This window comes from Salmo salar, chromosome 14, assembly GCF_965601325.2.
Source record: "Salmo salar chromosome 14, fSalSal1, whole genome shotgun sequence".
NCBI lineage: Eukaryota > Metazoa > Chordata > Actinopteri > Salmoniformes > Salmonidae > Salmo > Salmo salar.
In genome coordinates, this window is record NC_138304.1 from 88,111,905 (window position 1) to 88,123,954 (window position 12,050).

Consider the following 12,050-nt stretch of genomic DNA (forward strand, 5'->3'; position numbering starts at 1 on the left):
TTTATTTCCTTCTTTCTTTATTTCTCTCTCTCTCTCTCTCTCTCTCTCTCTCGCTCTCCCCTCTCGTTATTTCCCTCCCTCTCTTGCTGTCTCTCGGATCTGTCAGACATTTCTGCTGCAATATTAGACAGCCATCAGTGTGGCCCTACCTGCTCTTAGTTGTTTAAACAAAGTGTTTAGCGCTGACCTCTAGTATACAGCGTTATCCTTCACAGATAGCATCACCATCGTATCTGAGCATCTGAGCAGGAAATAAAAAACCTGTTCTGGCAGCATTAGATACCAGCTTGTGCTATTGACAACGCTCTGCTCTCCCACTTCTCTCCCTCCTCACGCAGTTCGGAGGACAATACTTGGCAGCCCTTCAACAAACAGGGGGAACATCCTCCCCCTCATTGTGAGCAAGACAAAGGAGATGATTGTGGATTACAGGAAAAGGATGGCCAAACAAGCCCCCATTAACATAGACGGGGCTGTAGTGTAGCAGGTCGAGAGTTTCAGGTTCCTTGGGTGTCCACATCATCTACAAACGATCATGGTCCAAACACACCAAGACAGTCATGAAGAGGGCACAACAACACCTTTTCCCCCTCAGGAGACTGAAAAGATTTGGCATGGGTCCCCAGATCCTCAAAAAGATCTACAGCTGCACCATCAAGAGCATCCTGACCGGTTGCATCACCGCCTGGTATGGCAACTGCTCGGCATCTGACCGTAAGGCGCTACAGAGGGTAGTGCGTACGGCCCAATAAATCACTGGGGCCAAGCTTCCTGCTATCCAGGACCTAATTACTAGGCGGTGTCAGAGGAAGGCCAGAAAAATTGTCAGGGACTCCAGTCACCCAAGTCGTAGACTGTTCTCTCTGCTACTGCACAGCAAGCAGTACCGGACACATGGTGGGATGGGATGTGTGTATAGGTATGAGGCCGATAAGAATGAAAAGGTATGCCTCTACGACAATAGCCGTCAAAACTTGAACTGTGCTGATTGGTCAACATGAGGTATTACATTATTTTAGACCTCTTTACTTTTTCTACAATCACTGTCTGTCACTGCAAAGAATGTCTATATCGAAGATTTGATTAACCGTTCCTTGTCCAACATGCGTTCTCTCTATGTTAGTCAAACAATCTTCTATTGACTGAGGGCTCACTGAATCTTCACTATAAGTCAGACATCTATAGTGATATCTCTGTCTGTAGTGAGGTAACCAGGGCCCCGATTCAGAAAGTGTAACAGACTTGCAGTGCTCATCTAGGATGTCCTTCAGTTTCATGTATTTAACACAGTCTAGGAGAAGACACGCCTAGCTCCATTAGGCACAGCACAGCCAGCTGGTTGTACTAGGTACATAATGATATCTGTATCTCAGTGAGGTGTCTATTTAAAAGCCCTCAGTGCATCCATCAAAGCACAGACCCATGTATATGGTGGACATATTAGGACATACATGCTAGCATGTAATTTTATGTCTGATGTAGCATGTCGTTTTCCTTGAATGTCTGATGTGCTTGTGCTAATGTATGGGACGTACTGTATTTTAGCACAGGCACTTGTACGGTGTACTAACATACATCCCTCTGTGTTTTGACTTTGTCCCCTCAGTGCCGTGTGGAGGGACCCTGACGGCACGCAGGGGGACCATCCTGTCCCCGGGTTACCCTGAGCCCTATGACAACAATCAGAACTGCGTCTGGAAGGTTTCGGTGCCCGAGGGCGCTGGAATCCAAGTAAGAGGGCCTCTTCTGTTCTGTTTGAAGTCCCATGGACCAATATAGATGTTTGAGATTTAACAATATCGCCATGCAGTATGAGAAGTTACAACTTTTAATAAAGGGAATGCTTAATAGCTTATTAATTATTTAAAGGGTAAATGTTTAATGTAGCCAGTAAGAGTGCTTTGTGTTTTGAACCACAATTCTCGCCCCTATCTCTTTCCATTGAATATTATCTACAGTACATTTTCAATGTGTTTTTTAAATTAAGTGACGACGAAGTGTATCTGTGTTTCTGTATGGGAGTGTTCTTCCTCTGGCTTATACCCTTTTCACACTACTGAGCCAAGCCGAATCGAGCTGTACTGTGGTGGCCTGCTTACGCATCCGCCATAGTGGCTGGAACAGTGTTGGAAAGGATAATGTGAAAAGATAATATGCAAGACAGTAAAGTACTGTTTGGGATATAGTATGAATCAGGCATTAGTGAGTTAGCTCAGTTCGGGTCAGGTTGGTGAGGTAGTGTGAAAAGGGTCTGACTTCGAACTCCTCAGATCCAGGTGGTGAGCTTTGCTTCCGAACACAACTGGGACTCTCTGGACTTCTATGACGGAGGTGACAACCACGCTCCTAGACTGGGCAGCTACTCAGGTAATCTACAGATCCTGTATAAAAATTTTAAAAACACTTCTGGTGCCTTCATTTATTTAGCATCACAAATGTGTTATGATATCTGTTAATGTCATCCTGATTTGGCCATCAATTAGAGTTCCAGCTAGCTATATTCTATGACAAGAATGTCCCTTTCTGAGATCCTTATAATAATTTACTGTGAAAAATAAGTTGTTTTCCCTCAAGACAAACACCTTCCTGCGTCCATGACCACAATCCCATAACACAAAATGTATCTCATAAAACGAAAATCCCTTTCCGAGATCATTGTAATAATTTACTGTAAAAAACGAGTTGTTTTCCCTCGAGAAATACAGCTTCTTAAATCCACGATCATGATCATATAATTCTACCAGTCGGAACACATGTGGTTCAGTGTGTCCCTCCCTGACTGTGTACTACAGATCAATTCCTGCCAGGCCTGTCAAGGGAGCTCCCTCCCGCTGATTTCTGTAGCCGCATTGACAATAATACTGGCTGGTGAGCACATCGATAGGGACCCAGCATCAGCCACGCTCCGGCCTTGTTGGCCGGTCTGTCACCGAGGCCCAACGGGTCAATGCCGGATCTATGGGGTGGAGAGCGGGAAGAGGACGTGGGGGTGGACAGTAATGAGGAAGTTCAAGTGGGTATAAGAGTCCCATGCTGAGGCCTGAAGGACAGGGCCACTCCACAATGTGGAGCTGTGAGCTGGTCCATACAGATCTGGCCTGCCTCATCACCTATACAATCTATAGGAAGCTGCTGGAGGTTGGAACAATGGGATGTGTACAATAGTATTTATGGCAGGACAACAACCAGTAAGGGTGAAGTGAACCTTTAAAGAGTTATTTTATAACATCTTATCTCACACTCGTTCTCTCTCTCTTTCAAGGCACCACCATCCCCCAGTTGCTCAACAGCACGTCCAACAACCTATACCTGAGTTTCAGTTCAGACATCAGTGTGTCTGCTGCAGGCTTCCACCTGGAGTACACAGGTATGTCTGTCAGTAGATGGCTTTATTGTGTGTGTGTGCGGTGTGTGTGTGTGTGTGTGTGTGTGTGTGTGTGTGTGTGTGTGTGTGTGTGTGTGTGTGTGTGTGTGTGTGTGTGTGTGTGTGTGTGTGTGTGTGTGTGTGTGTGTGTGTGTAAAACTGTGACAACAAGTCATATTTTCTCTTTCCCTCTCTCCTCAGCCATAGGTCTGGAGTCCTGTCCAGAGCCACAGACCCCCAACTATGGCATCAAGGTTGGAGAGCGCTACATGGTTGGAGACGTGGTGCTGTTTCAGTGTGAACAAGGCTACTCTCTGCAGGTAAGAGGCAATTCTTTCCATCTCTATTCTTCTCTATCTGGATCGATTTCATCTATTCTCTCCGTCTGTTCATCTTAGTAGGTATTTTGAACGTTTTTCTCAGTGTTCTACTGTTTTAAAGCATCTATGAATAAGGCATACCATAGCCTAATTCAATACTTGTTTCAGATTGACTTCAAATTGAAGGGCATTCTAGAGCATTCATTATTTCCCTATAACGCACAGTATATTTGTATGGTAGAATTCAATGGATATAGTTCCTATATGTTCTATGTTTGAGCTGCTTTTGAAAGCAAAAGTCGAATTGAAAACATTATTGGCATTGACATAATTGGATTTTCATAATAGCAAGCTAGGCTGATGTTTGGTTAGCTAAACTAGCAAGTCTGTTTGTTTGGTTACCAAGGCAACTACTGTTGCTATCTAGTAAACTAGCTAGCTTGATGTTGAACACATTTCTACCTGCAAATGAATACATTTTTTTGTGGAATTGTGTTAAATTATAGCCATGGTATAAAAGGCATAATCAACTCGGGGTGCGGTCTCTGGAAAATAATGCAACTCCATGGAAGGTTATTTCCACTCTGCTAGTGCGTTGTGGAACTTCGTTCATTATTTTCCAGAGAAGGCATAGCCCCTCATTGATTATCTCTTACATGTATTTTCTTCACCAGGGGAACGCCCATATAACCTGTATGCCAGGACCAGTCCGGAGATGGAACTACCCAATCCCACTGTGTCTTGGTATGTCGATAACCTTACTGTGACATTAGTACAGATGTAGGATCTTAACTTGATCACTCTTTTGTTGCTGAGCAGGAAATACAAACAAACTTGTAGTGTATTTAAAAAGGCTTATAAAGTTTGTCATTTCCACTTTGAAATTAATTTCAGACTTTATTAGCACAAAACCAAAAATGTATCAACCCCTACAAAAATGTCCATTAATTATAGCCCACATAATAATTCACATTTCCTGTTGCTGCAGGATTATTTTCCTGCTGTAGAAAACTGACTCAAATGATGATCCTACATCTGTATGTCTAAACATCTAGTAGAAAATAGAATAGAGTTCCTTTACTCTGTGACGTAAAGGTGTGACTGTCAATTAGGATTGTATAGAGCAGAGTTTTCCAAACTAGTGGTCATGAGAGAAGCTGAAAATGGGGTCGTTCGATCACGAACAGGGGTTATGTCAGTAACCTCCGGTAGCCGCTAGATGTGGTTGTAATAAGCAGAGTGGTTTCTGTTTTCTTCCTACAAATGTGTCTCTATCTTTTGAATGGTTTAAGCTACAAAATATTATGACTCCATCACTGAAAGATAAGACTCTCAGGAACACGCACAGTGCATTCGGAAAGTATTCAGACACCTTGTCTTTTTCCACATTTTGTTACGTTACAACCTTATTCTAAAATTGATTAAATAAATAAAAATCCTCATCAATCTACACACAATACCCCTGTCGTGTCTTTGGGGTACCATTAAACTGAAGACATGTTTATCAATTAACTCCCTGTAATTATTATCACGCGATTAAACTAATTAATCATTTAATTGTAATTAACTAGGAGATCGGGTCACCAAGGAAAATATTCAGATTACAAAGTTATAATTTTCCTAATATAACTTTCCTATATTATAACATTATATATTATATTATAGTATAGGCCGATTATCTTCTGGTTTAAATGGTGTATTTTACCTCGCGTCCAGTCTCATTCCAAACATCGTAAATTGTTGTATCTGCATGAATCCAGCCTTTACTAAAGTCATCCATACATCAATTGTCTTAAAATCATTTATTTACTAAACTAAGTAATTCACGGAAAGCATACAAACAGTAATTATCGTCACAAAGAATTGGTAGAGTAATGTGCCCTAGTGGGCTAAACAGGCATGGCGGCCTGTTAAACAAAGGGTCATAAAGGGCAGCTGAGGAGGCACACAGAGTTCATTAATATTAACAATTGATATGCTAACCCTTTGTACATGAACGCTCACTCATTCGGGAAAAATTGCAATCAATATATATTTACGCTCAGTGTGTCGTCGGGATCCTTGTTGGAGAGTTTTTGTCCTGTTGGAGAGTTTTTGTCCCGTTCTCTCTCTCTCGGTTAGAATGGGTCTTTCAAAGCGACATTCATTAATGTCGTTATAGAATGGATGTCTCGTCGGTCTTCGCGTTCAATGATATAATTTCTAGCTGCAGACTATTAATTAATATCAAAGACTTGTTATTATTCTGTCGGTCTCGATAGTCTAAAGGTTTAACCACGTGGTATAGGTAACTTTCAGTAGAGGAATTGGATGGTCAAACCTTGGCTCTCTCTTCTGAGGTAAGCTGGTCTGAAGAAAGTAAATCAGGGTGGGGTTTTATACGTGAACATAGAACAGGCTTGTCACATGACGCCTGGTCCTGTCTGTGTCCCTGGGGGCGTGCCGATGACTGATTTAAGCTTTGAACAGAAATACATTCTATCACATTAACATCAGTACATAGCATCTCAACGTATTACAAATAGCTTTATCCTTATTAATACATTTTATACAACCATTTAGATGCAAGTCCCATAGCTGAGGCTATTATATAAACAGTATTATGGTAATATGGCTATATTGTCTCTTCTGAGTATCACAAAATTGTACCAAGCGGACCAGTTCGTAGCTGGATTCTTCACCAATCTTTTATACCTTCTCCAGAACATAAATGTCGTTCGGTTCCCCAATTCTGTGAGTTGGAAGAATTTCCTGTGTCTCTCTATGAAACCCCTCTGTGTCTCAACTGGGCCATGTGGCAGGAGATTCTCCTCTAGAATTTTGCCACCCCTCCACACAGGGCCTGAGTGGGGGGAGGTAGGTTGGGGGATGGTGCAAGGGGGAGGGGGTCAACTGTCTGTACTCAAAGAGGGCAACGTCATGACACCCCATAATGACTATGCAAAAACAGGTTTTGAGTATTCTTGCAAATGTATTACAAGTAAAAAAGTGAATTACATAAGTATTCAGACCCTGTGCTGTGAGACTTGAAATTGCGCTCAGGTGCATCCTGTTTCCATTGATCATCCTTGAGATGTTTCTACAACTTGATTGGAGTCCACCTGTGGTAAATTCAATTGATTGGACATGATTTGGAAAGGTACACACCTGTCAATATAAGGCCCCACAGTGCATGTCAGAGCAAAAACCAAACCATGAGGTCGAAGGAATTGTCCACAGAGCTCCAAGACAGGATTGTGTCGAGGCACAGATCTGGGGAAGGGTACCCCAAAATGTCTGCAGTGATAAAGGTCCCCAAGAACACAGTGGCCTCCATAATTCTTAAATGGAAGAAGTTTGGAACCCACAAGACTCTACCTGGAGCTGGCCGCACCACCAAACTGAGCAATCAGGGGAGAAGGGCCTTGGTCAGGGAGGAGACTAAGAACCCGATGGTCATTCTGGCAGAGGTCCAGAGCTCCTCTGTGGAGATGGGAGAACCTTCCAGAAGGACAACCATCTCTACAGCATTTCACCAATCAGGCCTTTATGGTAGAGTTGCCTGCTGGAAGCCACTCCTCAGTAAAAGGCACATGACAGCCCGCTTGGAGTTTGCCTAAAGGACTCTCAGACCATGAGAAACAAGATTCTCTGGTCTGATGAAACCAAGATTGAACTATTTGGCCTGAATGCCAAGCGTCATGTCTGGAGGAAACCTGGCACCATCCCTATGGTGAAGCATGGTGGTGGCAGCATCATGCTATGGATATTTTTTTCAGTGGCAGGGACTGGGAGACTAGTCAGGATAGAGGGAAAGATGAATGGCGCAAAGTACAGAGAGATCCTTGATGAAAACCTGCTCCAGAGCACTCAGGACCTCAGACTGGGGCGAATGTTCACCTTCCAACAGGATAACGACCCTAAGCACACAGCTAAGACAATGCAGGAGTGGCTTTGGGACATGTCTCTGAATGTCCTTAAGTGGCCCAGCCAGGGCCCGGACTTGAACCCGATCGAACATCTCTGGAGAGACCTGAAGATAGCTGTGCAACGATGCTCCCCATCCAACCTGACAGAGCTTGAGAGGATCTGCAGAGAAGAATGGGAGAAACTTTCCAAATACAGGTGTGCCAAGCTTGTTGCATCATACCCAAGAAGACTCGAGGCTGTAATCGCTGCCAAAGTGCTTCAACAAAGTACTGAGTAAAGGGTCTGAAGACTTATGTAAATGTAATATTGCAGGTTTTTTTTATTATACTTTTGCAAACATTTCTAAAAGCCTGTTTTTGCTTTGTCATTATGGGGTATTGTGTGTAAATTTTAGGCTGTAATGTAACAAAATGTGGAAAAAGTGAAGGGGTCTGAATACTTTCCAAATGCACTGTATGTGTCTGTTTCCCTCTACAATGCTCACAAGCCTCATTAGACCAGGCACTAAATCAGACTGGGGGGGAAAGATCCTCACTGACCACGTTTCCATACACAGTTTCTATACAAGTAAAGTTTTAAAAAATGGGGATATCAAAATGGGGTCTCGGGCCAAAAAGTTTGTGAGCCCCTAGTCTAGAGGCTCGGTACACAGTAGAGAAAGTAAAACTTTGACGTTTCCAGAGTTGGCTGTTGTCTCGGGGACAACTGTCATCTCAGGCCAGCTGTATATCCTGAAAAAACTACATAAATTATTCACAGTTCACCTGCTTACAGTCCTTTTTCATTTTTTAAGCATATTGCAAGAAAAGTATATAAAATATAAAACATCGGTCCTCGTACAGTAATTCCCCTATACATTATGAATTTGATTGATTTGTTCAGAAACAACGTGTACATTGCGTTGTAAACAAAAATAATGAGCCTGATCACGCCAGGGTTGTGCCTTGGGCTTTGGTATGCATATGAAACGGACACATTCTCTTTAGTCTTTTGCCAGTCATTGAATGAGCTGAATGAGCCTATTTCACCAAACACAAAAAACAAAAATGTTCTGGGATCTCGGATCTCTGTCCTCACGCTCGATACAGTCTCATCCTCTGAGCTGCTCCACTGTGAGGGGTGTGATGGATACGTTCTGTGACTGGTGTTTTTGATGTGCCAGAAGTTTACATCTGAGGCTCCCCACTGCCACTGATTTTGGAAGGCGATGCGGTACTAGAGGGTTTCCCTTGGGACCCTAGGCCTCAGTGTTAGGACCTCTAAAGTTCAACCGTCGACTTGTCAAGGACACGTTGTTTATCTCTCAGAAATCCCTGGTGCTTTGATGCCTTCACGTGTTCTGTTTGTTCAATTGGACTTCCCGTCCCCTCTCCACGTTCCAGCAGCTTTGAAGGTGCAACTCTCACTAAAGAGTTCCGGCCCCAAGTCCGAACGCCTCTTTATTCACAGTCGACTCAGCTCATCCATAATTTTTCAGGTCGGCTAGGTTTCAACTGCTTTTGATGTTTTTTCATATTTTTTTCTCTTTTTCTCTAACAGAATTACTTTTTTCTGACACACAACACTTGTAAGTGGTGAACAAAAAAAATTCTGCCTGTGCAGACACATTTTCTGAAAAACCCCAATGAAGCGTTGTGCTTTTGTTCGTTGCTTTATAAAAGCTCTCACACCATTACGAAAGGTATGCAGCTCCTTTGTGCCTTTTAGCACACAGAAGGCTGTTCTTTTCACAGAATAAGATTTACCTCAGACTGGCTGAGCCACTGAGAGGGAAAGAGGCTATGCTAATAGCACTACAAGGTGACTTGATCTATAGCGCTGATGCTAAAATAGACTCCAGAATGTTTTGAAGGAAAGGCCCATTTAAAGGCCTGTCAATAATGTACTAATCTAGCGGTGGCCCCGATACCCATTCGTACAGTCCAGAGATGTTTAACCCGATATGAATTTTTCTGCTTATAGGATGCTGTAGCTATAAATACAGATTAGAACATGGCATGGTGAAGTTTAAGATTTTTGTCTATGATTAATAAAGTAGCCTCTATGTCGTACGTCGTAGTCTGTACTCTACTCAACGTTGCTATACTGTACGTTATTTTACACTACTATACTGTACTATACTATACTGTACTGAACTTTACTATACAGTACTGTACGCTACTTTACTCAACTATACTGTGCTCTACTGTACTCTGGTCTATTTTACTCTTCTATCCTTTAGCCTGTCTGAGTGTGATTGTCTCCACAGCCCAGTGTGGTGGCTCCATGACTGATGTCAGCGGTGTCATCCTGAGCCCGGGATTCCCTGGAAACTACCCCAGTGGATTAGACTGCACCTGGACTGTCAAACTACCCACCGGCTTTGGTATGGGAACCCACTGACAGTCATTGTGGCAATGCACACACACACAAACACACACACTATCAAACTACCTATCGCTTTGGTACATTAACTCACTGCCATTGTGGCCAAGCCACTGTCACACACTGTCTTACAAAGAAGTGGATGTCTTGTTATTATTTCAGTGAAAACCCAGCTTGTGGGGAAGTGGTCCTAGATGTAGCAGCAGTGCAGGGAAGTGTCAGACCCATGTTTGTCAGCTGTAGAGGTAATGATGCTTGATTTATAGGCCTAATGTGCAGAGACATGGAAAGTGTAACACCAACCGTGATGTAAAGTCAATCCACTAGTCAACCAGAAAGCAGCATCATTGTTTACCTATAGTAGGCTCCATAAATAGTGTAGTCGACACTAATGCACTCTGGACACTAATGCACTCCTTGCAGGCGATATGCGTGTGTTAACTCAAGCTGCTGTTCCACAGCGAATCTCTCCACAGATTTCCAATGTATGATTTACTGTATGGCAGTGGCGGTCGGTGCCGTTTAAGATGAGAGAGGACACTTTTTTTACAATGAGCATGGCCTTATTTCTATTACAGCATATTGGCTGTAGCTTATGCTTTCAGTACTAGATTCATTTTCTGATCTTTTGATTGGGTGGACAACATGTCAGTACATGGTGCAAGAGCCCTGATAGGTTGGAGGAAGTCATGATTACTGTGTAAGTCTTTGGAAGGGTGTGAGACCCAAGAGCCTCCTAGGTTTTGTGTTGAAGTCAATGTACCCAGAGGAGGACAGAAGCTAGCTATGGAAAAATCAAATTATTTATTCTTTAAATATCGAAATAGCATGGGCGACCGAGAAAAACAAATTGGTACAATTTAAGGCCATGTGGCAAACAATAATGCAGGCACTAGGGATGGAGGTGTAAGCATGTGGGTCTGGGCAGATTAAATGTAGTCGATGTTTGTGTGCGTATGTAAGCTGTTGTTCGTATGTGTATGTTTGTATTTGGTGAAATTGTTTTTTTTTTATACAGTATATATAAAAAAGGAATATAACATGTGTCTGGTGTTCCTGGAATTCATACAACAGCATTATATACGCGGGAGGTAGCCTAGTGGTTAAATCCCCGAGCTGACAAGGTAAAAATCTGTCGTTCTGCCCCTGAGCAAGGCAGTTAACCCACTGTTCCTAGGCTGTCATTGTAAATAAGAATTAGTTCTTAACTGACTTGCCTAGTTAAATTAAGGTAAGTAAATAAATAAACATTACTGTAGCTTGACTATATTGACATTCAGTTGCTCCTCTCCTTTGCAAGTATTTTTATGTACCAATGAGCATCTCTCAGTCAGCTAACCTGTTATCTTGTGTAACGATTCTTCTTGTAGAGTGTCAGTGTTCTGTTTCAGTAGGTTCTGGATTCTAGGATTAACCTACCTGATGAAATAAAGGCAGATGAGTAAGATCATGGTCTTTATTTCATAAACTCACAGTCTGACCAGTATGTTTTTAATATACCTGTTTATTTTAGGAATCCACCTGCAGTTCCTCAACTTCTCGACCGAGGCCATCCATGACTACCTGGAGATTCGGAGTGGAACTCTGGAAACGGGCACGGTGATTGACAGGTTCAGTGGACCACAGGTCCCCAAGTCGCTGTTCAGCACCACCCACCAGACCAGCTTCTTCTTCCACAGCGACTACTCCCAGAACAAGCCGGGTTTCCAGATCACTTACCAGGGTGAGGATAGAGATTGTTGTTTAAAAAAATATATTATTAAGATATTTTATGATTTTATTGAACAGATAGATAGAGAGAAAGACAGTGGGGAAATATGGATAGAGGTTGTGTCAAAAGGCAGTAGGCCGGATTTGAACCAATGCCGACACCGTAGACTACAGAGGTAGATCAGTAGAACGTGTGGAAGAGGAGAGATCTCAAAAAGGGCTTGTGATTTCACTCAACTCAATTCAATGTCATTGTATTTTTCATACTCTCGGGCTGGGCAGTCTCTCTTAGTATCCTCAATTTTGGCATGACACAGTTTTATCTATATATCAGTTTTCATGATTGTGTAATTTTTTAATATGTATTTTCTGCCAATATTTAT

At 42.6% G+C, this 12,050-nt stretch overlaps 1 protein-coding gene across 1 annotated transcript in view; it reads left to right on the top strand.

The window, feature by feature from the left end:
• The window catches only part of LOC106570400 (CUB and sushi domain-containing protein 3), a 738,870-nt gene that overhangs the window by 542,716 nt on the left and 184,104 nt on the right, over window positions 1–12,050 (top strand). Inside the window, exons 36-42 of the mRNA XM_082961236.1 lie at window positions 1,607–1,731; window positions 2,271–2,367; window positions 3,263–3,367; window positions 3,566–3,684; window positions 4,359–4,428; window positions 9,842–9,958; window positions 11,471–11,680. Of these exons, the coding sequence (XP_082817362.1) occupies window positions 1,607–1,731; window positions 2,271–2,367; window positions 3,263–3,367; window positions 3,566–3,684; window positions 4,359–4,428; window positions 9,842–9,958; window positions 11,471–11,680 (843 nt within the window). The remainder of the gene's footprint in view (window positions 1–1,606; window positions 1,732–2,270; window positions 2,368–3,262; window positions 3,368–3,565; window positions 3,685–4,358; window positions 4,429–9,841; window positions 9,959–11,470; window positions 11,681–12,050) is intronic.